General features: G+C 33.1%; 4 protein-coding genes and 1 non-coding gene across 5 annotated transcripts; 4 read left to right on the top strand and 1 right to left on the bottom strand.

The window, feature by feature from the left end:
* Positions 1-8989: 8989 nt before the first annotated feature.
* Positions 8990-14683, top strand: LOC105172420 (C2H2 and C2HC zinc fingers superfamily protein). The gene is made up of 10 exons (XM_011093833.3): positions 8990-9256; positions 9347-9427; positions 9552-9579; positions 9771-9853; positions 10719-10751; positions 11527-11605; positions 11703-11755; positions 13339-13399; positions 14153-14235; positions 14320-14683. The coding sequence occupies exons 1-10, from the start codon at positions 9236-9238 to the stop codon at positions 14407-14409; spliced, it is 612 nt and encodes a 203-aa protein (XP_011092135.1). The 5' UTR covers positions 8990-9235; the 3' UTR covers positions 14410-14683.
* Positions 14684-17444: 2761 nt separating this feature from the next.
* Positions 17445-19972, top strand: LOC105172421 (Tetratricopeptide repeat (TPR)-like superfamily protein). Its single transcript, XM_020697086.2, has 2 exons — positions 17445-19200; positions 19623-19972. The coding sequence occupies exon 1, from the start codon at positions 17512-17514 to the stop codon at positions 18970-18972; it is 1461 nt and encodes a 486-aa protein (XP_020552745.1). The 5' UTR covers positions 17445-17511; the 3' UTR covers positions 18973-19200; positions 19623-19972.
* A 1118-nt stretch (positions 19973-21090) lies between these two features.
* Positions 21091-22237, top strand: LOC105172798 (dirigent protein 18). Its single transcript, XM_020697438.2, has 2 exons — positions 21091-21519; positions 21605-22237. The coding sequence occupies exons 1-2, from the start codon at positions 21168-21170 to the stop codon at positions 22018-22020; spliced, it is 768 nt and encodes a 255-aa protein (XP_020553097.1). The 5' UTR covers positions 21091-21167; the 3' UTR covers positions 22021-22237.
* Positions 22238-22910: 673 nt separating this feature from the next.
* LOC105172799 (protein DMP10) lies at positions 22911-23795 on the top strand. Its single transcript, XM_011094377.3, has one exon. It carries the CDS (start codon positions 22990-22992, stop codon positions 23668-23670), a length of 681 nt encoding a protein of 226 aa, XP_011092679.1. The 5' UTR covers positions 22911-22989; the 3' UTR covers positions 23671-23795.
* A 774-nt stretch (positions 23796-24569) lies between these two features.
* Positions 24570-24642, bottom strand: TRNAA-AGC (transfer RNA alanine (anticodon AGC)). The gene has a single exon. It is a non-coding gene; the product is annotated as a tRNA-Ala (tRNA).
* Between the last annotated feature and the right edge of the window lie 2351 nt (positions 24643-26993).

The raw sequence follows: 26993 nt of genomic DNA, 5'->3' as shown, positions 1-26993 counted from the left end.
TTTTGACAAACAGAGAGATCTATTTATTATACGGAAGCAAACCTTATCTGCAATAAATGTAATTTTTCAAGCTATAGGGATCTACATGCAATTATACCAAATCTCATAGGTGGAGAGTGTAATTATCCTTTTTTTTTTTTTGGTATAATACCTTTACACCCCTGAATTATGATATATTATATAACCACCCATATTTTTTTTGAAAAATTATATATGTACCCACTAAAAACGTCGACATTATTTACACAAGTCATCCTTAATTTGTGAAAACTTATACATATCCCATAAAAGTCAATGTTATTGCACAAACTACCTCTCCTTTTTCGGCCAGAGGTAGTATTTGTAATTATATAATAAAAAATAAATGGTTTATGTATATAAACCATAGATTAGGGGTATAAATGTATTATCATTTTTTTTTTCAATTTCTCATTAGTTTTTCTAATTTTTTAATTTCTAAATATCATTATTATGTAAATATTTGTGCTTAATAACTTTTAAATTTACATGATAATGCAGCAAAATATACTAGTGGTCGAATCACACTCGATGCATTTGCATATTTTAATTATTTATTATATTTATTTAATTAAGTGAAACATGAATAACTTATTTAAATCCGCAATTAATAAATTATATTTAAATACTCATAAATAAAAATTTCTTAATAAATAATTGGTAATGGATGGTTATTTTCTCAAAAATACCCCTTGGAATTTTACTTTATTTCTAATTTATATTATTTAATCTCATTAAAATGACCTATTCTAGAGATAGTTTTGTAAGGTCAAACATTTAATTTTGTTCTTTCTAATTCTTAAACAAAATAGATAAAAGGCATAGACTGTGTCACTATGACATGATAAGACCTATCATGTAAAGCCATGTGTACAAAGCCACATGCAAAGGCAGATTTAGCAAGCATACCACACCTAAATTAAATACCATGATTAATTGCACTTAAACCCCTTTAAAAATATAAAATTATATTTTTTAATTTTTTTATTTTGTAAGTTTTTTAATGAAAAATGCTATCGTTAATAAAAAAATTTAAACGGGAATGGGCTAGGGTTATGAACTTATAATCTGATGATCGAGTCGATTCCATGATTATAAGTACTTTCCGTAAGCGGGCTCGGATTTTTTCCAGCTGTTCAATGCCCCCCCCACGCAGTTCTTCTGAATTTCGAATAGTATTCAAGATCCTCTGTTTTCGATTATCTAATAAATCACTTAATGAAAGTAGATTATAATTTTTTAATTTTATCCTTCATTTAACACCTCTCTAGTAATATTTGTATACTTGCAATGGGTAAGTGTAATGTATATAAAGTTAAAAATGGTGTAATTGCAATAAAATATTTTTCTCGAATTATAACTACTGATGTAAAGTAGCCGTTGAAGAATGAAAAAACAGTCATCTTTCGTTGATTCTTTTATTTCTTATGAATATGCAATGTATGAATTTATTTTTAATTTGATTTGACAAATAAGTGAAATTAAAATAAAATGAGCTCTTAATAAATAAGTAAAAATAAAATTTAAAAAAAGTTTCAGCATAATGTTGATTTTGGTATTTTAAAAATCTCTTAATTTCTTTTTTTTATAAAGCAATTTTTGTAAGGGTAAAATGAACTTACTTTTCAAACTTTAAAATTCAAGATTAGGGTTTTTTTTTTGAAATTTTAATACTTTAGGGGATAATTGACGTGGGTGAATACTTCAAGATAATAACTATATTTAACACATTCTTAAAGAATATAGATAAAAGGTATAGATTGTGTCACTATGACATGATCCGACCTATCATGTGAAGCCATGTGTACAAAGTCACATTCAAAGACAAATTTAGCCAAAATACCACATCTAAATTAATACCAGAGTTAATTACACTTAAATTCCTTTAAAAGTTTGAAATTGCTTTTTCCCAGTTGACTTCTCTTGTTAATATTTGGATGGATTAATACAAAGTTAATTACACTTAGACCCCTTTAAAAGTATGAAATTACTCTTTTTCAATCGACTCCTTTTATTAATATTTGAATGGAAAATACTGACGTTTTACATAATTTTTCATTTTACTCGTTATTCAATATTCTTCTAGTAATGTGGGCATTTGTAAGGGGTAAACGTAATGTGTATAAAATTCAAAGGATGTAATTATAATAAAATATTTTTCACGAATTGATATAAAGTAGACATTGATAAATGAAAATATTAATCATCTTTTGCTATTTTTTTTTATTTTCTATATATATTTGGGATAGATTAATATCATTATTGTATTTATTTTTTGAAAATGTCCAGTTCAAATACTTCAAAAAATAGGTGGAAGAGTAGTGTACAATATTACCCCATATATTAATTCTTCATTTTATTTAAGGTTTTATTGTTTTTAATCTCTTAATTAATTTTTATATTTAATCATTTTATTTATTTAATATTCTTTATTTCAATTATCATAAATCAGTAAATATTCAATTAATTTATTAATGTTTTTAATAAATATTTATGAATTTAAATTTTAAATATTAAATATATGCATCGAGTGTGCAGAATATATTAGTAATAATATATTTATAAAAAAATATTAGTCCAAATAAGTATATTTTTTAAATCATTAAGTTTCTAACTTTATATAATGTGACCATATTGATGATATTAAAAAAAAGAAAAAGAAAATTAAAATTCAGAAGACTTAAAACTATCATAAAAGGTAAAGATTTTTAATAATTGACTAAATTCCATTTTTCCACTATGTTTTTGAGAGCATAGCTAAAATTCCTCCTACATTAGAAAAAAGGGAAAAATGCATATTACCACATGCGATATTCAAAATAAATAAATTACTTCTTGATGAAAAAAAAATCGAATTACTTCCTTATATTTTTCAAAATTGAGCAAATTACCTTCCTCAAAAGAGATGGTGTATTACACGCTCCTTTCCTACGAGTTTGATTGATTTTTGAAGAATAAAATATTATTTTTATTATTATTATTATTATTTATAATAATATACATATTTAAAAAAAACAAAAAACTTACCCCTTGCCACCGCCGCCACCTGAAACGCTCCCCTTCCCCTGAAAACCTCCTCTTTCCCTTCCTCTTCCCCCATCCCCGTCCCGCACACGCCGCCTGAAAGCCTCCCCTTCCCCCATCATCGCCGCTCCCATCCCCTTTCGCTAGTAACCCTCCCTTTCCCCCATCGTCGCCGCCCTCTTTCCCAAAAACCCTCACCATTGCTGCCCAAACTAACCCCGGAAACCCTTCCCTTTCCGCAGAAACCCTCCCCTTGCCCCATCGCCACCGCCTCCTTCCCCAGAAACACATTCTCGTCGCCACCCCCTTCACTAGAAACCTTTCTCCGTCCCCGCTCTCCTCTGGAAAATGCTCAAACCTCCATCACTCCTTTGACGCTTATGGTGGTTGTCGCCGTTCCATCCTTCTCTTTGTTTCTCTCTTTGTGTATATATATATATAATTGTGATTATATATAATATATTACATATTTGTTTTGGAAATGTTTTGTAAATATAATTTTAAATCCAGACTGTTCATTTGAATTAAAATAAAGTTTAGGCCATTGATCTATTAGTTAAATTTAGATCTTAGATTTAAATCAAATCCAAGGTTATAAGATAATGTTATGAATGTAATTTTATAATTTTAAATTTTTAAAAAATAAAAATTAAAGAAAAAGCATATGCACTTCACGAACCGCGTGAGATAGGTAATTTGCTCAATTTTAAAAAACATATGAAGATAATTTGTTATTTTTTTTTTATAGGGGGTAATTTTATCAGAAGGATGATATATATTTTTTTCAAAAAAAATAACAAAAAAACTTCATTATTTTGAAAAGCTCAACGTGAAACCCCTATTTCATTATGAACTAACAGAGTCAATTGACAAATATGCCCTCATATTCTTTATAAAAGACTCATCCTTCTTTATTACTCTTTAGGACATAGTTTAGTACATTTTTTTTTTTCTAAAATGCCTATTTAAATTAAATTTTGTACGTAATATTCCAAAGAGAAATATTAAAAAAAGTCAAGTCTTAGATTTTTCTTATAATTTTATGAAAAATAAGATATTTTTGTTTCTAATAAAATACAACAAAATTGTAATTCAAATTGACACAAAAAGATTAGACACTAATGTTACTTATGAGTTTTTAGACTAATATATCTATGTATACAGATATATTGTACGTGTTAATTATATTATTTAACAAGTTTCTAAATTTACTCTAATATTATTTATGAGTTTTTAGAATAATATAAAAATAGTTTTATAATTTATTTTTAAAAAAATACAAGAAATTGTAAATTAAAAATAAATTAGAAAATTATTTTTGCAATTTTAAAGTGGATTTTATTTTTATTATACATAAATAATGTCTATAAATAAAAAATAACTAAATAATCTAGGGGGTTAGGGTTTCATGGAGCGGGCAACGACGAGACTAAGGGTTTCAAAGAGTGTGTGACAGTGCGGTTGGGGGGGGGGTGGAATTTTTGGGGCGAGCGATGACAAGGTTGGGATTTCAAGGGCTGGGTGACGGCAAGGGGCGAGCGACAGTGTGGTAGAATGTGTTAGAATAGATGATCATGAAAGTCAATTAGATTGGCATGGATATAATCTGTTTTGACAATACTCAATATTATGTAATATTATTTAGTGAATAAAATGAGTGTTCGTTATTGGCCTTTTATTTGTTGTACTCATTCCGTATGTTTATATTTAGTTAAACATCACAACAAAGCCACATACCATTTGGACAACTGTGCAGTTGGACTGCGCATTGGATGACGGTCATGAAATCAACTGTCAAAAGGTTAGGTTTGAAACGTTCCATGTCGAGGACCTTAAGAATGGACATCGAGTGTCCTACGGGGACTTGCATTAAGAGTCGCATTCATTTGATGAGTGCTGCATTTCATCGGCGACATACGTGGGACGTCTATGTGATCTTAGTGGGTTGATTGGCTAGGTGTCAAATTAATTGAACTAACTCGTGGGGATCGTCATATGAAAGCCTTGGAGGTTTGGTCAGTATAACTTGAATCCCCGGTTCCAATAGTATAGGCGTAGTCCTCAAACTTAATTAACCATGGCAGTCACGTGCATACGATGGGTGTATCTTGGATCTAGCGAGAGGTGATTGTATCGCAGACATGATCATTATAAGCCTTGTCCAATGGAATCGAAGTATGTAGCGGGACGATGAGTTTCAAGAAGAGGATCTGTCTCCTGTCAATACATGACAGAGGTATCTCCTATGCACTTGGAGACGCGTTCAAGCTTTATGAGCTTGTGGCCACAGTGATTGGTCGAATAGGGAAAAGGAGGTTCATATGTCGAACAATTAAGCTGATGTGGTCTCAAGTATTGAAGGATAGACGCCTAGTCTAGGATGAGAATCGAGAGTTGACCAAATCATACTATATATATGGAAGGGTTACCTTATAGGTGAATGGAATATATCTAGACATATTCCTACTCATCTATACAAGGTATATATATGTATTGTGTATAATTATTTAGGAAATAATTACAACACAATACACAACACAAAATCTCTCCATCTCTTCCTTGCAATTTCGGCCGCCCTCCCCTTTTCTCACTAAGGTGAGATTTTGGTCTTGATCTCTGCTAGCAAAGAGATCAAGGCCTCATTCATTCTGGTATGATGTGAATCTTCTTTAGAGGATTGCTACTTTGGAACCTTGGGTGAATAATTTGAGTAGCCGTTTGGAAGCTTGAATTTCAAGAGGTAATTTTATTTTTAAATTCATATTTTGCTTTTCGTTTTTCAACCATAGCCTCGTATGAATGTTTTATTCTTATTTATTTTCATACTACATCGAACGCCCTGGAACACCAAGAGTGCACCACTTGGCTTGACCATTTAAATTTTTTTATGTTGTCAATCTGCTTGCTCTTTTTCGAATGGATTTGGTCAAGATTAATATCTTAATGTTGGTGGACTTGATCACGTTATGTATAACATATATTATCTTTCACAATTCTTTTTTTTTTTTTTTCTATCTTTGTACTTTAGAAAATCTTTGTAGTTGTATGTATATATAAATTTTGCTCAATGCCATTTACAGATACACACCATATTAATCTTTTCATGGTATTAAGAGCCAAAAGCGTGGCATTTTGATCACACCAACCTACCCCCTAGTGTAACAAACTCTCCAAAAATAGTATCAACCTTCATAGGTGAAGGAAGCAAAACAGAAGGAAAACTTTCAAATAATAGTCAAGCAACTACTGCAGATGTGATGTCCCCATACTATCTGCATGCCACGGATAATCTTGGCCAAATATTTATGAGTGAACTTCTTCATGATGGTAACTATGGAGAATGGGTAAACGACATGAGCAACACTTTATTCAATAGAAATAAAATCGAATTCGTTGATGGAACGATGCAAAAGCCAACTGCTAATGCACCAGATTTGGGACATTGGATGTGTGAGGATGTGATGGTCAAAGGATGGCTAAAAAGTGCAATGGACAAATAAATTAGAAGCAACACTAGATAAGCTAATTCTGTCCAAAAAAATTGGGTAGACCTTGAAGAGAGATTCGGAATGATAAATGCACCAAGAGCTTCTATACTAAGACTGTCATAGTCCTCCTGAAACAAAAGCAACTATCAGGGCATCTTATTACACCAAACTTAACCTGTGGGAGAAATGCAATCCATTTCAACTTGGCCAAAGTGCACTTGCAATGTTCAAAAACAATTGGTAGAAATGTGGGACCGAGATCAATTATATTTTTTCTCATGGGGTTAGATGACACGTTTGGGACAAGATTGAAGTACTTAGTATGCAACCGACTCCCAACATTGGTAGTACGAACAACAAAAGCAGATTTCAGCTTTGAACAAGCAAGCGACCGAGGTTGCAACGTTTCAAAGACAAAGTACATGCAATGACAAGGATGTGGGAGATACAAGAATCGGTAGAAAAGAGAAACCAAAGTGTGGAGTTTACCAAAAGTTAGGTCATATAGAAAATTAATGCTTTAAAGTAATTGGATATCCATCAAGATGGAGTGAGGTACTCGTGATAAAAAGATTGGATCTTGGACAGAAGGAAGAGGAAGACCAAAGGCAACACAAGTTAGTGTAGATGATAGCCCGATACTTGGTTTGATGCAAGCTAAATACAACCTGTTGGTGTAATACTTGAGTCATGAAGATCAGGTGTCAACCTGTTGGTGTAATACTGGACTGCGAAAGACAAAGATACAACACTTGCACACTTTTGGAAAGCTTTTCTCTCTTCTTTGTCTCCCCCAGTTCTTGGTATGGTTTTCTCAAGTTCTGGTGATTGAGTGTTGATCGAGGATTAAAGGTGAATTCTGATATAGTGCAAAGTTAGAATCCTGAACCATCTTATCTCAAAAGAAGTGGTAGAACCTCGGTGCACTTTGAAAAAACGGGACGTCTAATTTCTTTAAGACAAGCATAAACTATACTGTGATTTGGTTGTTAAATCCAAAGTTGTTACAATGCAATTTTGACTCAGCTAAGTTAGTGTTTACAGTTTACGTAAAGCAACATATCTAAACTGTTTCTGTATTTTATTTCGATCTGTTTGTTTGTAAACTAATTTTACGAAATTGCTATTATAATCTTTATGAAACTGAAATTTTGGGATAAGAAGGGAGGCATTCAATGGCAATCAATCAATATTCCTTATAATTTTTTTGGAATAATTACACCGCCTATCCTGATGTTTTGCGTAATTAGACGTAAACTCCATATAGTTTGAAATTAAATCTAGTATCCCATGACGTTTGTCTTCATCTAATAAATAGATCCATCTACTAATCAAAATTAATTGAATTTGGTTATATTAACAAAAAAGAAATAAAAAATCACATTTACTTATAATTAATTCATTACTGACTTAGTACAAGTCAAACAAATATTTTTCTGACCGAACTACTTCTATACATCTTCATATGCCAATGCATATGAGTAGGTATATCTTCACTCATATAAGGTTAGTTTGGCTAGAAAAAGATTTGTTGAACTTGCAATAAATTAATAAGAATTGGGGTAAATAATTTCTTATATAATTGTTTTTTGCTAATATTAATCAATTCGATGAATTTGATTAACGAAAGAATCTACTTGTTAAACGGAATGAAAAATAAAGGGTGTTAGATATAATTTTCTAAACTACATAATTTTACGCCAAATTATATCGAACATCAGGAGAGGCCCATGTAGTTATCCCAATTCTTTTTCTGAAACTTCGATTTGGTATTTCCATAAATCAATTTTTTCGGTTTAAGAAGCAACAATTGTTTAATTTTCAGTATAAAAAAGAAGGGTAAATTACAACGTCTAGCCCTAAAGTTTGACATAATTACGAATACCTCCTTGTTATTTGAAAAATTACCAAAACTTCTCTGATTTTAATGATCGTCTAACAATTTTTCTATTCCATTAGTCTCCGTTAGGTTATTATTTATTTTTTATTATAAATTGATCAAAATGCCCTTGTAGAATAAAAATTATAATTTTATTTATTTTTTAAAATTTTAAATTTTTTTATAGATTAAGTGAATAATTCTTTTTTATAATTTTTCAAAATTTTCATCCACCCAATTCAATTTTTTTATAAATTTTATTTTTTCTAAAAAAAATACAGTAAGAGTATAGTTGACAATTTCATACCTCCATTCAAGGATTATATAATTCCATCAAACATTAGGGCTATTTGTAATTTTTCAAACAATGAGGATATTCATAATTATGCAAAATCTTAATAAAAGTTGTAAGTAATTTACCATAAAAATACACATTATACATCGAAATAATAAAAGTATAAAAATAATTTACAAATATAAAAAATATATAAAATTTAGATATTAAAATACATTTTATTTTCAATTGAAAATATTTGGTAACTGTTCGATGATCGAAACTACGTCACCAATTGTTCAAAAAGAAAAAAAAAAGCACAATTGTACAATAGGGAAATCCAGCTCCCACTCTCCTCGCCCCAGTTTGTTCCTCCCTGCTTGAATCCAATTGGAAAACTAGGGTTTAATCATTCTACCCCCAATTTCGCTAAAATCTCAACCTCTATTTTCAGTCCCATCGATTCTTTTTCCGTAGTTTTGGTATCCCCTTAGCCCTATTCAATTAGTCTTCACTGCGAATTGAGCGTAAATTCAAATACAGAGCAGCACCATGGCTCAATCCAGCAACGCCGTAAGTGCAACTCGCTTCACATTCATGGTATATTTTGTTATCTGGATTTTACGAACTCTGAGGGGGCAGGTTTTGCTGCTTTATGTTCAGGCTGCTGGAGTTGACAACACTTTTCGAAGAAAATTTGATCGAGAGGAGTATCTGCAGCGCGCTCGCGAGCGTGAAGAAAAGGTCTCGCTATGGGAGCTGCGTTAAGCATAACTTATTCTGCACACTTAACTGTTCTTAGCCATTTCGTTTTTCTTGGCCATAGCCTGATTCGGGTATTTTTTTTTTTTTTTGCTTTCTCTTATAGGAGGCGGAGGGTCGTTCAAAATCTAAATGTAAGATATTTTTTTAATTGATCCTTTGGGTATAATTTTACTTCTGAATGTGTAGGTTATAGCACTTGGTCATTAAATTGTGGATTAGTAAATTGTACTAGTGCAAGGTGTATAAATGATTAAATGTTTAATGTTTGGTTTTGGAATTTGTAATGTTGGAGTACCAATCATGTGATGTGTTTTTGGTGCAGCAAGGGGTCCCCCAGTGCAAAGGAAGCCATTGAAACACAGGGATTACGAAGTGGACCTCGAATCGCGATTGGGAAAAACTCAGGTTAGCTGTTGTTTGGCCATTTAAAATGTTCGCTCTTATCCAAGTCATTGCTTACATATGATGTTGTTTAGATATACGATCAGTTCCCATTTTCATTTCATTGCGTTGCTGATGAACTAGTTGAAATCCTTACTTTGATTGTTGCATTTGGCATGTGCTGAATATCTAGTTGATTTGGTTCTTGACATTTATAAACTGATGTAATCATCAAGAACTCTAACTATGATTGGTCAAGGTCTAGTTCTTTTGTTGTTTTGTAGTCTTCTTTCTCTAGCAAGAAACAATCTAGGATAAAGATCTTTTGGTTAAGCAATCTTCGGATCCTGGGATTCAGGACCATAGAAGAACAAAGAACTAGTGGTTTGGTTGTTAAATACTGAGACAACTGAAATCATGATCCGAACCTTTCTTAAAATTATAGTTCTGTTACTAAATGTTGAATTTGGTTCTGCGTATGCGACAATCTTTTTCCATGTTGATTGAGGTAAATAAAGTAAAGGCAAATACTAGGGTTGCTGCAAAAATCAACCATGAAAAATAGGAACTGGGTATAGAGTTCAAAATATTTTCTTGTTTCTTTTGTATGGACAATTGCTGCTGCTCCTCTTCTTTCTTCTTTTGTTCATCAATATTCTTTTCTTGGTGATGTCTTTTATTGTGGAAGTTACTTCAATTCATGGTAGAAAAGCAATATAAGTTTAACTCTGAGGTAGTTTGATCTGTATTTGTTTTTCCATAATTCAGGTTTTCTTTCATGGTGGCTATTCTTGTTTTTCCTCCTTTCTTAATGTTGTGGCAATCTTCAACGGATACATATATATGAATATATTCTTATGATGTATGATTTTATATATTTCTTCTGTAGGTTGTGACACCAATTGCACCTCTAAGTCAGCAGGTATTTTTCTAACCAAATCTTTTAATATATTCATTCATGTGTTACTATTACTATTTCTTTTATTTAGTAAAGGGACTCATGCATTTACATTGGGAAATAGCACTACCATCATGCCTTAGGAATATGAATGAGGTATATTGAGGTTGGGTGCTACCCCCTTTTTTTTCATTGAAATGGAACAGTAGGATCTTAAGTGAAATTTTGAGCTCTTCATGCTTGAACTTGTGCAATGAGCTGTGTGAATCATCTTTACATATGAGCACCTTTGACGTTGGTTTAATATCTGGGATCTTGCATTTAACTGCAACCTCGTTGATTCGTGGGTGGATTCATTATCAGAATTTGCAGAGTTAGGAGAATTGAGGTGTTACTGTGCTTCTTACGATCTTATCAAAAGTTAAAAAATATTATATTTTATATGTTACTTAGCACCACCTTTATATGTTAGATCAACTATCATTCTTAGCCTTTTATTTCATATCCAAATATATACTAAAAATTTTATCTCCATCTCACCAGAACTGTTTGTCTCTCACTTTTGCTCATTTTAAATGAGATGAATAGATACCACAAGCAAGCACAGCTTATTTGTCTCTGTCCTAGATTAAATTTCTTGTATGATCTAAAATATCCAGCTAAACCATCTTAAACCAAGTATTAATTTGCGTCCCCAAGTTTATTAATTGAATCTTCTTGAACTTTGTACAGAAATTGTTTTAAAAAAGTTTCCTATTTTTTGTTCCATATGCAAGATCAAATTGTCCTCTTTTTGCAGGCAGGATACTACTGCTCAGTTTGTGAATGTGTAGTAAAAGATTCTGCAAACTACTTGGATCACATAAATGGAAAGAAGCGTATGCCATCTGTTGATCTAAAACATTTGTCTTTTTTGGATGCTTAATCTATTTCTGCTCTATAATTGCTCAGAGATCGCTTAATTCTTTTTCCTAGATCAACGAGCCTTGGGTATGTCGATGCGGGCTGAAAGGGCAACCTTGGAGCAGGTAAGCATCTAACATATTTTCATTGTTGATTGTCTTAAGTATGGTGTTAACTACTTTATGTATCAGCAACTGACCCTAGAATGATGTTAAAGGACTATATAAAACTGAGTCTAGAATGATGTTAAAGGACTATATACTGATGTGATGTCAATTTCCAATTTGTAGTTGATATTCATGGCCATGTGTTATAGTTAGTATTGGAGCTGCTATGCTAGATAAAAAAAAAATGCTAATTTGCAAGTGATAAAAAATGCTAGGTGTATATTGCTCATGATAAATGAAAGATTGAAGTAAAATGATCAGTGCAATCTGCATCCTTAGACAGCTGTTAGTACTGACTCATGACCATAGCTGCATAAATGAAGAACAAGAGGTGGAAGGAGAAAAGAAGAGAGAACCTCCAGCGAGCACCCATTAGTTCGATGTTTGATGTCAACCAAATGCAAAGTACACACGCTAAGAGAACTATTTTCGATGACTTTTTTGAGCATCCACGCCTTCATACTTCAGCTTCAAAAGCTTCTGTGGATCAATTTTTTTCCATTACTTTGTACCTTGTCTTGAAATATAACCCGGAACTATCTCTGTTAGCACATGATTCTTTTTTTTTTTTTTTTCTGCGTTGACATCATTCTCATCTCAGCTCACCTCAAGGGTTTGTCTACACACGATATATCAGCTAAGCAAATCTTGTTGCTTGCTCCTTCTAGGTTTTTAACATGCAAATCTATGGTAACCTCTTCTACAATTCTATTGGCTCCCAAATTGCCAATGCAGGAGATAATGACTCCCTAAGAATCCATTATGCACAGAAAGAAGTTTTAGGGGTATACCGATCACATTCTGATGGTATGAACCTATAAGTGCAGCTGTGTTGAATCCGTCCGTGACTAAATCATCTCTCTCTCTCTCTCTTCCCCCATTCTGGTGAGGGTTTGGTATGATTAGCATGTCTTAGAGTCTTAAACTATTTTTTTCAGTATAGGCACTGCCCACTTTGAAAGATTCAAATAGAACATAGAGGGTATCCGTGTCTGAGCTGATGTTTACGCACTATGTTGTATATAGTTATATATCGATCTTTTTACTATGTCTGCTTTGGGTTTGTGATTAAACAACCACATTAAATTCTATTAATTTTATCAACTATTTTCTAGTTGTTGTCATATTTCAGCAATTGTCTCGTTATTGGGCTTCTTGTGCCGTTTGAGGAGATATCATGTTTTATATTTCTTTTGCTTTGTCATATGAGATATTTGAAAGGTTACACTTGTATGGGTCTAGCTGCTGATCTTTGCACTAGGATGCAAATGAGGGGCTTAAAGGTGTTCAACAAGTGATTGAAGCAAATAATAGAAGAACCATTGATATGGTTAAGGAAGCATCAGAGCACGTTGTCTGCATTGTTTGGAAGTCCAACATACATTTGGTTAGGGAGTCTTAGCAAGTTAATACTGGTCATAATGGCCATTTCATGTATGAGAAAGGAAATTCAAACATGTCACGTATTGAAAAGCTGTATCTGTGTTGACAAATTGTATCATAGTCCCATAACCTGTTTATTATATTCACTTGGTGCACAGGTTCAGCGGCGGTTTGAAGTTCTTAAGAAAAGGAAAGATACTGGAGGCTTTACTGAGCAAGGTAAGGCTTGGAGTATTAAGAGTTCACTTTTATTTGTTGGCCTGGTAGAACCCAAGTTCGCACCATGCTGAGACTAGCATGATTCTGCATTTCCCATTTGCCACCACTTCTCCCCAAGGCCATTCTTTTGAAATTTGCAAGTGGAAAATATTTAAATGGATAATATCATGTGAGGATTCTCTCGGAAAAGTTCAAGGTTCCTTGTTCATGGGTGGAGCTATATGTTGCATTTTTGCAACTTACAGTTATTGCATTTACATTCTCAAAATAGATAGAAGCATATATGCATCATCATTTTTATGAAGAAACAAAAACACCTTCCCGAGGATGTTCTAATGACAACTAGGGAAATGCTTCCACTAATATATTCTTTTCCAGAGTCTGACAGATGTTGCTTTTGTCTGTTTGATATTCTTAAGGTGTAATGTACATTATACTAATAAGCAAAGTCAATGAGAAATATGCATGACATTTTCATTTAATTAAGGTAGTTTGCAGCAGTTTCCACACATAATTTCTTCCATTACAGTAGCATCTTTACCTTTAGTTGCATTTACCACGTGAATTCTTGCGGGCACACATCTTTCTTGCCATGTGATATTCGAATACGTTCTTGGAGGTCAATCTGCTGGAGGAATGTTCTAAAGTGTCCTGTTGTGATCATCCTGCACATAGTTAAGGATGTCACTTATGACCCTATGACTGCATTTTTGATGAGTTGCTTGTAACATTCCATCTCTACTCTAATCATAGATTTTGATGAGCGGATCTTGAAACAACAACAAGAAGAAGAGGAAAGGAAGCGTCAACGACGGGAGAAAAAGAAAGAGAAGAAGGTTAGTGCTCATCCCAATTGTAAATTTTGTTTCTCCTTCTCCTTTTACTTGATTGCTAAGCTAATGGCTCAGCAAATTTCTCAGAAAGAAAAGGCTACTGAGGAGGAACCCGAGGTAGATCCTGATGTTGCAGCGATGATGGGATTCGGAGGTTTCCGGTCATCGAAAAAATGATCCGACTGGCTAGTAGCAGTACTCTACACAAATACCGCTGAATCCATCAACTCAACTAATTCACAAGCTTTTAGTCACTCATTTTGATAATTGAAATGAAATTCTGTTTGCGGAAGCTCTCAATGGTTTGACAACATAACATGTGAGTGGCTTTTGTTGTGTAATGTGTATTGATATCCTTCTGCTTTTCTGCTTTTCTTCTCCATTAATGTGCATAAGATCAAAGGGAGTGATATTTTCCTCTACTTATTTAATGTACTAGTTTTGAAAATCAGACGAGCTCGAATAATCTGATATCATCTGCCGAGTCTCCAAAACTGAGTTTGGCTTCGTATGGAATATACGAAAAAGGAAAAAAAAAAAAAAAAACGTAAATCACATTGATCTGCGAGGTTGTGTTTAGTATTTTAGTCTCCCAGCTAAAACACTAGTGACTTCCTGCTTTATCCTATGATTGAGCACATTAATCCTATGCTTCGAGTGCAATTGTAATTTTGGTGCTGTTTTGATCTTTTTTTTTTTCAGTGATCATTTTGAGATTAAGTTTTGATTTTGATAAAATTTATAGTTTGTGACTTGTAATTCAAGAATTATTTCTTATTAGGTACATTAAATAACCTTTTAATTTTTTTCAATTAATTTTAAGGATGAGGTTAGTTTTGGTATTTAGCTTGCATAATTAATTATAAAATTATGAATCTAAATGGTGTAATGATCTTTTTAAAAAAATTAATTAAATGTCAACAAAAATAGAAAATGACAGACAGACAATTTCAATTTTGGTTCCTTGATCACTGTATCAATTTTGGTATCCCATGTTCCTCTTTTGTCTGTGGCATGTATGGTCTCTATGTTAGTTTAGATAGTTAACTAGTAGAAATGACTGATTTTCATTATTTAAAAAAAAAATTAAGGATAATTAATGAGGTTGGAACATGGGATACCCAAACTCATTTTAAATTATTAAAGTTGATATGGTTAATTTGGCCTAATAAATAGAATATAAGGACATTATACAATTGATTTGAAATAATTCTATTTTCTACTCACTCACTATTTTTGGTAGTTATTATCTTTTATTTATAAATATAGTTTTTAATAGTATGTCATTATCTTTTTTCTTGATCATCGTTTATTGGTAATCTCTACATAATAGATGATCGGGAAATACCTCAATCAAATTCAAAAGGATCTTAAGAAAAATTTGGAAGAAATCGGTCTTCTAAAGACGAAGAAAATAAATTCTTTTGTTTGGTCGAAAAATTCTAAAATCCCAATAAAAATTTAAAATAAAAATATATATTGATATCATTTTTCAGAATACGAAGAGTGCCTTGAAATCAAAATTAAAGGCATGATTTCATTTTCACAATCTTCTAAAGAATATCCAAGTAAGGAAATTATCAAAAGAGACCAAATTCAATTTATGAGGGAAGTTTCTCAAGGTTCCTCAAAACAACAATCATAGTGCCCTAAATTATAGTGGACACTACTCCAATAGTAGAAGACACTTGTTCTGATCAATCTAGGACACTATCCTCAATTATAGATTATATTATTTAAATTTAAACTATCTTTCTTTCTTTTGTAGATTGGATAATATCTCTAGTGTACGAAGATACAATAAGGTCTTTGAGAAAAAGAATGAACTTTTCAAACAGTTTTTTGAATTAAAAAAAGAACAACAAAAGTTAACTACAAGGATGACTCATCATCTTCAACATCCTATGCAAAGAATTTGCAAGAAGAAGCGGATAAATTAGCAAAAAGTACAAGTTGAAAGAAAAAGAGACCCATGGTATCTAATAAAGAGATATCTCGATATGGTTGCATTTACAGTAGAATTGTATAAACCAAGAGCCGATTATGATAACATATTAAAGGTCACTCAAAGTATTGAAATTACTCACATCTACTCCAACAATGACAACAAATTTAATTATTCAGAAGCTATAGTTAAAAGTTTATCACTGGTATTGGTTGGGGAATTGACCCATCGATGAAATGGATACCCGAAGTAGGAATTACTTTACAAAAAACTTCTTGTATTAAAAGGAGATTTTGTTCAAAATTTTGGAGCAAAGCGCTGCAGATAAACCCAAAGACAAAATTGTATTTTGGTCGAGAATCTTCAGATGAAATGGAGAATAAGCTTCATGAGTACAAAAATCTCTAATTGAGAAGGAAGAAAATCAAACTCCTAATCCTTTTAAGCAATCGTCTCAAAGAATTAGAAGCAAAAGGGTGATAATTTATAGAGAGCAGACGATTGAGGAATACCTTAATCAAGTTCAAAAGGATCTTAAGAAAAATTTGAAAGAAATCGAGTCATCTATGAACGCATCTTCTTAAAATGATGAAAATAAATTCTTTTGCCTGATCAGAGAATCCCAGGACCCGAATGAGGATTTGAACCAACGAGTATCTATTGATAATATTAATATTGAGAGTGCCCTGAAATCAAATTAAACGACAAGAATTTTAGAATTTTTAAAAAAATACCTAATTAAAGGCTTTACAGAGATGAGATTCAATTTGAAACAAAATTTTTCAAATATCATGAAAAAAATAACTCAAGCAATGATGCCAACCCTAAAATTATTAATATTAATAACACAAATAGTAAAGTCAAAACAACAATCATAATGCCCAAAATTATAGAGGATACTATCCCCAATGGTAGAACACACTTATCCTCAATAGTGTAGGACGCTATTCTTAATTATAGAGAATATTATTCGGATATAAACCATTTTGGAGTCCGAAATTTGTTTTTCTTTTTCTTTTGTAATTTATATATATATATATATTAATATTATATTATTGTCTTTTTTTTATCACCATTTATTATTTTATATACTATATAAATAAGAAAAAATTATAAATATTTTTTTTAAATTACTTTATAAAGGTTGAAGTGAACCTTTTAACTAATCACAATTTTAAAATATTAATTATTTTAAAATTAATTACTGTAAAATTGAATTGAATAAGATATAAAGTTTTGTATAATTAATTGTCTGAAAATTGGATAGTAGTGCAAGTCTTTCTCTTCCCGCCAACCAGTCAGTCAATTACTTCCCTTCCGTCTCTATAGCCTCCATGAGCCGAGGCGGCAGCCGAGAGGTGGAGCAGAGGCTCCTCCGCCTCCTCCACGGCCGAGACACCCGAACCCGCCTCCGTGAAATCCATGGTCACTTCCTTCGCCACAGCCTGCACCACTCCAACCAGCTCCTTGCCCATTTCGTTTCCATATGCACCTCCCTCAACAAAATGCCTTACGCCAACCGCGTGTTTGGGCAATCCGCCAACCCCAATATCCTTCTCTTCAATTCCATGATCAAGGGCTACTCCCTTTGTGGTCCATTCCATGAATCCATTACGATGTTTTGCAACATGAAAAGACGCGCCATTTGGCCCGACGAGTTCACCTTTGCGCCTTTGCTAAAGGCGTGTGCCAATCTTCGTGATCTTTATTTGGGTTTTAAGGTTTATAAAGAAGTAATTGTTCTTGGGTTTGAAAGATTTGGATCGATCAGAGTAGGGGCCCTTGAATTGTATGTGAATTGTGAGAGACTGGGGGAGGCGAAGAGGGTGTTCGATGAGATGTCTCACAGGGATGTTATAGTTTGGAACTTGATGATTCGTGGGTTTTGTAGCAGTGGGGATGTAGAAACAGGATTGAGTTTGTTTAGGCGAATGGGTGAAAGGAGTGTAATTTCTTGGAATACGATGATCTCTTGTTTGGCGCAAAGCAGGAGAGATGAGGATGCTTTAGGGCTTTTCCGTGAGATGTGGGATCAGGGGTACGAGCCTGATGAGGCAACTGTAGTGTCAATTTTGCCAGTTTGCGCTCGTATAGGCGAAGTTGATATCGGAAAGTGGGTTCACACTTATGTGGAGTCAAGCGGTCTTTATCGAGATTTTGTGTCAGTGGGCAATGCTCTAGTAGATTTTTATTCTAAGTGTGGGGAACTGGAGAGAGCTCTTGAAGTTTTTAAGGACATGCCTCAGAAAAATGTGGTTTCTTTGAATTCGATGATCTTAGGTTTGGCTTTCAATGGAAAGGGTGAACTTGGAGTTGAATTGTTTGAGGAGATGACAGGTCATTATGGTCTAAGCCCCAATGATTCAACTTTTATAGGGGTGTTAGCTTGTTGTGTCCATGCTGGTCTGCTGCAAAGAGGTAGAGGTTTCTTTGCTTCAATGGTAATGGATCATCATATCCAACCAAAACTTGAGCACTACGGATGCATGATTGATCTGCTCGGGCGCAGTGGTTGTGTGAAGGAGGCTTATGAATTGATGCAAACAATGCCAATGAAGCCAAATGCTGCTTTATGGGGTGCTCTACTTAGTGCATGCCGCACTAATGGTGATAAGGAGCTTGCTGAGAATGCAGTTAAGGAGCTTATCAATCTTGAACCATGGAATTCAGGCAATTATGTGCTATTGTCCAATATTTATGCGGAAAGAGGTAATTGGAGAGGGGTTGAGGAGGTAAGAATATTAATGAAAGAAAACTGTGCTGATAAAATTGTGGGACAGAGCATGATTGGATAATTACACGGAGACATGTGAAGACCTGGTTCTTGCTATATGTTGAACTCTGAAATCAGGAGTCTTTGCATCTATAATGTTGTTCGAAGTCAGAGCGGACATTCTACAAACCTAGGAAGAATTTGTGGAGCTTCGGTTATGAGTTCAGCAGAGCATGATGGGAAATTTCTTGCTTTCATCCTTCTGAGGCCAAACCGTTACAGCTCTGGAACTCTAATGTTCTTCTGAGAGGTATAGGCTGAACTAAGATCAACTGGCAGAAGTGAGACAAGAACAGCTAGCTGTAGGACTGAAAAGAGTAAAAAGACATAACATATTGGCTGAAATTCTGATGTCCTTGGCTTCTTCAGCAGGTTTCTTAGATAGTGCGAGTATCAGATGCCAAAAATGGCAGTTTTGTGTGTAATGGCAAACAGATAATTGAAGAATGAATTAATAAATTTGTGACTTCCCCCGCCTTGGTTTAGATATCAACCGTTTAACATCTGTTTTAGCATCTGGAGTCATTGCAATTATCTGTGCACTTCAACTGTTTTAGATGCACAACTTTTAGATGAGATACAAAAACCATATTTTGGCATTCACCGTCATTTCTACATTGCATCTTCATGGTGAATATTAAAATTTTCAATCTTCTCAAACTCCATCTGCAGGTTTATGTCGAGAGACAAATATGGATGGCTAAGCAGATGCTGCTCAGAAGGAGATATGTCCCCGCACCAAAGAAGGAGCCATTGATCGCCCCTAAAACAGTAGCTGATTGAAAGCCACAAACAATCGATACCAATAAAGCAGCAGAAGAGAAGAAAAAGCCCGTCGCATTAATAACTTATGCTGTTGAGGGGGATCTTCTCTCTAAATGAAATATAATGACTACTTATAAGTGAGGTTTCTTTTTTTTTTTTTTGGGTGAAATATAAGTTGCATTCATCCAAGAATATTTACAAGCTATTCCAGGCATACCCGGAGAGGGACAATGAATCCACGTTATGGAGAGTTCCAAGAGGAGCCTCTTATAAGTGAGTTTTTGTTCTGTGGCTTTGGTAGCATTTATTTCCCTATGGGAATTGATGCTTCAATAGTTTATATATATCAACTTCATTAACATTTTGTCGCACAGTACATATAGTTCTATTTCTAGTAGCAGTACATATATTCTTCTGTTGGTATATACTTAGATAAATTGAATTTTTTATTTTAAATTCTGTTGCATATTTTATTCCATTTAATAGATGTGTATAGGTTTGAGATAGTATAGTCATCCCTACATGTCAAGGCAAGTAGTCATTTATGAAAAAACTACAGGGTTAGCATTACTAGTTAACACTGAAATATGAATACTATATAAGGGATAATTCTCTGAGAAATCCATGCTTAAGCATTTAAGTCGGCGATAATTATATTTACATCTTGTGATTTATGCTCTATTTACACAATTGACCCATGCTTTTTAATAAATATATATATACTCACCAAAAATGTCAAAACCATTTACACAAACCATTCATTTTTTTTTTTGACAAGTTGCACATATATTTCCCAAAAACGTCAATATCATTATACAATCTACCCTCGATTTTTTAGATGTCAGGGGTGGTTTATGTAATCATGCGAAAGAAGGGGTAGATTTTATAAATGAATTATAGATCAATGGTATAAATGTATTTATACTTTTTAGTTATTGGACATATATGGTTTAGTTGTACCCTCCACACTCGAGGGAAAAAAAACATGAGATTTCTCACACCTTAAGACCCCCACAGTTCCTATGCTACGATGAAACTAGATGAATATAAGTATTTAAGTTGCAACACACTCAGTATGTGATTAATTCAAATACTTGATTAAGCATAGTTTGGGCTAGAATTTTCACCTTGCAGTTGATAGATTCTTTGAAAGTTGATGAGAATTTTTAGGTATTCCAACAAAATCTAATGGTTATGGGAACTAAACTTGCCAAGAAAATTCTCTGAAGCTTGCACTTTCCACACAACAACTCCAGGTTCATCACAACTCATCAACATCTTAGTCACATATAACAACTTCACTAAGTGCATCAACAACTCCATCAAATACATACATTATAGTTATATGACACTACAGTCTTCCTATATAAATTGCAACATTTCTGTAATCCTCAGCCCATACCATCAATCTTACATCTAGCAAAAAGATCAATCAACAACATAGCCCTCAGAATGTTCAACAAATCATCAGCTTTCATTCTCATAACAATCCTATTTGCAGCCATCAATTCAGCAACCAAGACTACTGCACTTGACCCTCCAGCAGCAGCATCAGCAGCAACAGGAGAAGTACCGGTTCTCGAGCTATACATGCACGACATTCTAGGCGGCAGCAGCCCAACTGCGCGCCCCATCACTGGCTTATTAGGCAACATCTATAGCGGCCAAGTTCCCTTTGCTCGGCCTCTCGGCTTCCTACCCCCTAGAGACGGCGTCGCCATTCCCAACTCCAACGGCGCAATTCCGACCATAAATCCCAATGGCATCCCACTAGGCACTGGCCTGGTAGGCACAGCTTTTGCAGGTACTATTTACTTATTTACTTTTTCACTTCATAAGTATGCCTCCAGAATTATAAGTCACTTACAGAACTGCTGCTGTTTTTGTAGGGATAAACAACAACAACGGTCAAAATATTAACACCGCACAACTGGGGCCTGACGGCCTCGGCTTAGGTTTCGGGACAATCACAGTCATTGATGATTACTTGACCTCGGCTCCCGAGCTGGGGTCACAGCAACTAGGCAAGGCACAAGGGGTCTACGTGGCGAGCTCGGCCGATGGGTCCACGCAGATGATGGCGTTTACAGCCATGATGGAAGGAGGGGAGTATGGAGACAGCCTCAACTTCTTTGGAGTTTACAAGATTGGGAGCACCATGTCCAGGCTGTCGGTAACCGGCGGCACCGGCAAGTTCAAGAATGCTTGCGGGTTTGCAGAGGTACGATCACTGTTTCCGGCGGGTCAGCATGTTATGGATGGTGTTGAGACGCTGCTGAGGATCACTGTCCATCTTACTTACTGATTTGTTTGTGTTTGCAAAGCAAAAGCTCTTGAATGTGTGATTTGATTTCTGTGCGATTTGATTTCTGTAATGTATTTCTCTACCATCGCTTGACAATATCACCATACACTGCAATCGATATGAAACAATGCCTGTCGATAATATTATCTCATCGTAGTTGTAAAGAAGAAATTTGGGATAAAAAAATCTGCAAATTGAAATCTTTTTTTTTTTTTTATTCATTTTGGGACTAATATGGTCAAATCATGTGGGTTTAAAAATGCAATTTAACCCCTAGAATTTTTCTGAAGTTTTTATTTTAACGACTGTTTGATAATACTTCCGTTGGAAAACTAATGAAGTTGGAGTTCTGGAACTAAATTGCATGGTCTTTTAAATTTTGGGATATTTTGAAAAGTCCTATAAAGTGTGGGATCAAATTTGCACATCCACCTTTCTTAGGGACTAAAAATATAATTTTACCTATGTTCATGAAAAAGAGTGGTGAGAAGCTCACAAGAAATAGAACCATAGTGCTTCTATCATTTGTGAATACAAAAAATTCTTATCCAGATCAAGTCTGCTCGCTTCGAACCAGAATAATTACATTTATTATGCGATTGATCACTTTTCTTAAACTATATACTAACCCACACGGTAAGTATATTAAATTTGTCGTGCAATTGATTCATATCTGACCAAACTCGATCCCAATCAACTTAAAGCTCATTAAAATTCAATTATAGTAAGTAAACAAGAAAATGTTACGTACTCTATATGCTAAATTGATGATCAATAGGTTATTTATTAGCAACAAGGACAAGCAAGTGACATCATATATGCCTTCTTTAGCCAATATCACATGTTGATTGTGTGTATGCTTACATTATCTTTAACCCAAACTCAAAGAAGTCTCAATTTCTCCAAAATCTCTCTATAAAACATCATCAAAAGATCCAAAAACAAAACAATCCCATAACTAACCAAACCATGAAACTCAATCCTCCCACCACCATCATGGATCTTGAACAATCTCCACCACCACCATCACCACCTCGGCCTCGGCCCACTTTCTCCGCTCACCCTGTCCATAAAACGTTAGCCAGCGCGGCCAACCTAGCAAACCTCCTTCCGACAGGCACAGTCCTCGCATTTCGGACCCTAATTCCGTCGTTTTCCAATAAGGGTATGTGTGAAGTATCCAACAGATGCCTGACGACAGGCCTCATAGCCTTCTGCGCAGTTATTTGCTTCTTCTCCTCGTTCACCGACAGCTTCACGGACAGCGATGGGAAGCTGTACTACGGGATTGCCACCTTCAAGGGACTCTACATTTTCAACAGTACAACTGATCATGATGAAGACGAAGAGAAGATGGATTATAACAGTAGTACGATGGATTTGTCCAAATTCAGAATAAGTTTGATCGACTTTGTTCATGCATTCGTGTCGTTGTTGGTGTTCTTGGTGTTTGCTTTTAGCGACAGTGATGTCCAGAGCTGTTTCTTTGCAGTGGGAGGAGCAGATTTGGATGTTTTGGTGGTGAATTTGCCTCTGGCAGCTGGCGTTTTCTCCAGCTTCTTGTTCATGATCTTCCCCACTACTCGTCGAGGAATTGGATACGCAGACATGCCTACTAAGTTTAAACCCGTAGTCATCAGGTCGAACTGATTACATGACAAGTGTAATACACTTATCGTATCTGGTTGCTGTGTGTTGGAAACCAGATACAAGAGATGAAAAATTCACTCTGGCATAGGAATTTACGTGTAGGGAGAGTAAAATAATTGGTAAATTAGACGAGCTCTCCTAAAATTTGATATAATTATAAATATCTAATTATTTGTACTCTTGTGGATTAGAAGTTATAATTTTATTTATTTTATAAATTTTTTTAAAAATTTTATGAACTAAGTAGCTAATTTTTTTTATAATTTTTAATATTTTTTAATCCACCTTGTTCAATTTTTATATGATTTTTGAATTTTTCTTTCAAAAACAACAACAAAAAAAAAAAAATACAATAAGAGCAAAATTGCCAATTTCAGACATTCATTCAAGGATTATATAATTTTATCAAACTCAGGAAGGCATTTGTAACTTTTCAAACAACAACGGAATATTCGTAATTATATCAAATCTCAAGAAGCTCATCGTAATTTACCCTAAAAAATAATACACATAGAAGAATTAATAAACTAATCTACCAAAAGAAAATAATGTACCTAATATTAATAAACTTGATTAAAATCGTATAATGCTTGTCCTGCTAAAAACCAATACGACGAAGATGATCTTCTAGCACTATTTGGGTATAAGTATGTGATTGATATTTGCCTTTTTTAAAAAATTAAAACGTAAAATAAAATTTAATTTAAAAATAGAATGCGTATAGTGTACGCATAAATGTTGACGTTATATGATACAAAAGTAAGATAGAAGATGTTTTAATCAATATTGTTGTGGGGGTATGGTTTAAGTTTTAAATAAGAGTTAAAGATAGAGTGGTGTGGTATTAGCCCATTTTATTAATTTCTTCCGTCAAAAATGGGAAAAGAATTCTGAAAAAGTGGAGATGCGGGGTATCGATCCCCGTACCTCTCGCATGCTAAGCGAGCGCTCTACCATCTGAGCTACATCCCCTTATGTTGCACATGAGCTTACTAATAAATAATCATTGATATTTGTTCATGTTATATTTTATAAAATGTGAGCCCGTTTGGTTGTGTTTTCATTTTCATTTTCATTTTCAATTTCCAACATTTGGAAATAGGTAGAAATACTTTATTGGTTTTTGTGCGAAAATTGATAATATATTTGGATTAGTTGCTTCCAAATATAGGTATATAGGTGTGAGAATGTTGAATATAGGTATATGTATTTTTGATGTGACAGAAATTAGTTATAAGGGTTGACCAAATTGATTGAATAAATGAAATTATAAAATAATCAAAGTTAGTCTTGCCATTTTCTTTTCCTTTTTTAGTATAATATTTTTGTTTGTATATAGATATATATTAACGTGCACCTGGTGCTATGCATAAATTTAATTAAATTATAATTGTAATTATATCTTACAAAATTTATAAGTTATGTGAAGCGTGCCAAGGAAAGAAAAAACGTTAACGTGTTTATAAGTGACACACGTGTTCAAAGAAAACAACCAAGAAAAGAAACGTGTAAGCTACTAATAAAAGCGCACAGAAAATATAACAACTTTTTGAGTCTCTTCTTCAGCACTTCTTTAAGCCTCCTTCTTCTTCAATATATTCCATTAATAATAAAATTTATTAAAATATATTTTAACTAAATAATAATTTAAATTAATCAAATATATAATTTACTAAATATGTTTAAATTAATAATAATTTAAAATATACTAAAATAAAAAAAATAGGTAAAATAAACATTTATAAACATGGCAAAAAATAAAGCCCACTCGCAAAATACACATATCTCAAACACTCTCCCTTAGTTTTTGAATTTATTTTATAAAATATATGAGATTTTTCGCTTATAAAATTAACATAAAGAAATTTCGTGCTATTTTATCAAAATACAGGTGGTGGTATGCAATTTACCCTATTAAATAAATTTTCGTAGAACTATTTTTAGTGATTTAAAATTTTACTCAAATTTTTTTATTTAAAAAATAATATTTAAATTTATAGCTTTTTATAAATTATGTAATACAAAAAAAAAATTCACAAACTCAATATATGTAAATATATTTTACAAAGTAAACTATTTAATTTATGTATAAATACATAGTGTACATAATTTTATAACAAAGTATGTAAAAGAACTTATTTCGTTCAATTACATGTACATATCGTTATTAGGACAAATAGTGGTTGGGAGTTTATGGTTGTTTTCTTCATTAGTTAATGGTTTCCCTTCCATTAACTCTTGACATCTTCCTCCATCAAATCAAATATCAATTGAAGGTTGCTTGTAGAAGAAATTAATACATTTTCAAGAATTTTGCAGCAACTTGAGTATAGTTTGTAATGATGTATTATTATTGTGTTATTACTAGCATGTCCCTATCACTTTGTGTAATTTTCATTCAACCATGCACAAACAGAATGGGCGGGACAAAATGTGATATATATAAGAAATTGTATTCCTATAACCGCGATCCCCCTTACCAGAATCCTAAGACTGGACTATATGCCCAAATCCGTGTTGTTTGCCTTGTAGTGTCCCCTTGTTATTCTCATTCTCGATTAATTTTTCTCAAGAAGAAGCACCCATATCCCCTATGGAGCCATCTTGTTCATCCAACTTGCCCTGGCTTTGTAATGTATGGTCTAATGCAAATGCGATATATATATATATATATATGTTGATGAATACGTAACTTACAAATTATGAGCCCTATGAATTTGATTAAAGGGGAGTTTAATTATAACTTTTCAAATAGATGTCAAAAAATATGTGAGAGCATAATACTTATTCAGCCTTTGGATTAGAAATGATATAAAAATTTCTTAAAAAAATGAATATATAATTAATTATTTATTTTGTTATTTTAACAAGTATCTTCAAATTTATTATAAAGATCATGAAATTATTGGGGCTATTTTTTTATAAATTATGGTCTACCCTATTTAGAATTTTTCCAAAATAAAATCAAACATTTTATAATATATAATAAAACAAAACTTCACTAAACGTTAATTGATTTCTAAATAATATTGTCTATTACACAATATTTTCATAATTGTAAAATAAATATTATTATATTTTCATAATTATAAAAAAATATTATTAAAATTTCATAATTGTTATGGATACATTTAGAAATATTATTTTTGTTTATAAAAATAATTATAACGAAATTGTCATTCTCGTTAAATTGTAAGAAAATGAATTTAATAAAATGAAGAATTAATATTATGTTTCTTTATAAAAATAATTATAACGAAAATGTCATTCTCTATAAATTGTAAGAAAATGAGTTTAGTAAAATGAAGAATTACCATGAACAT

Source organism: Sesamum indicum, linkage group LG10 (assembly GCF_026168435.1).
Source record: "Sesamum indicum cultivar Baizhima isolate 11 linkage group LG10, ASM2616843v1, whole genome shotgun sequence".
NCBI classification, from domain to species: Eukaryota; Viridiplantae; Streptophyta; class Magnoliopsida; order Lamiales; family Pedaliaceae; genus Sesamum; species Sesamum indicum.
Note: the sequence above shows the minus strand (reverse complement) of the source record. Positions and strands in the feature narration are given on the sequence as shown.

Coding starts and splice junctions, on each gene's coding strand:
- LOC105172420 (XM_011093833.3), top strand. CDS start 9,236: ATGGCTCAATCCAGCAACGCC. Junction 9,257..9,346: donor TGGCTCAATCCAGCAACGCC/GTAAGTGCAACT, acceptor CTTTATGTTCAG/GCTGCTGGAGTTGACAACAC. Junction 10,752..11,526: donor TTGCACCTCTAAGTCAGCAG/GTATTTTTCTAA, acceptor CTCTTTTTGCAG/GCAGGATACTACTGCTCAGT.
- LOC105172421 (XM_020697086.2), top strand. CDS start 17,512: ATGAGCCGAGGCGGCAGCCGAGAGGTGGAGCAGAGGCTCCTCCGCCTC.
- LOC105172798 (XM_020697438.2), top strand. CDS start 21,168: ATGTTCAACAAATCATCAGCTTTCATTCTCATAACAATCCTATTTGCA. Junction 21,520..21,604: donor GGTAGGCACAGCTTTTGCAG/GTACTATTTACT, acceptor CTGTTTTTGTAG/GGATAAACAACAACAACGGT.
- LOC105172799 (XM_011094377.3), top strand. CDS start 22,990: ATGAAACTCAATCCTCCCACCACCATCATGGATCTTGAACAATCTCCA.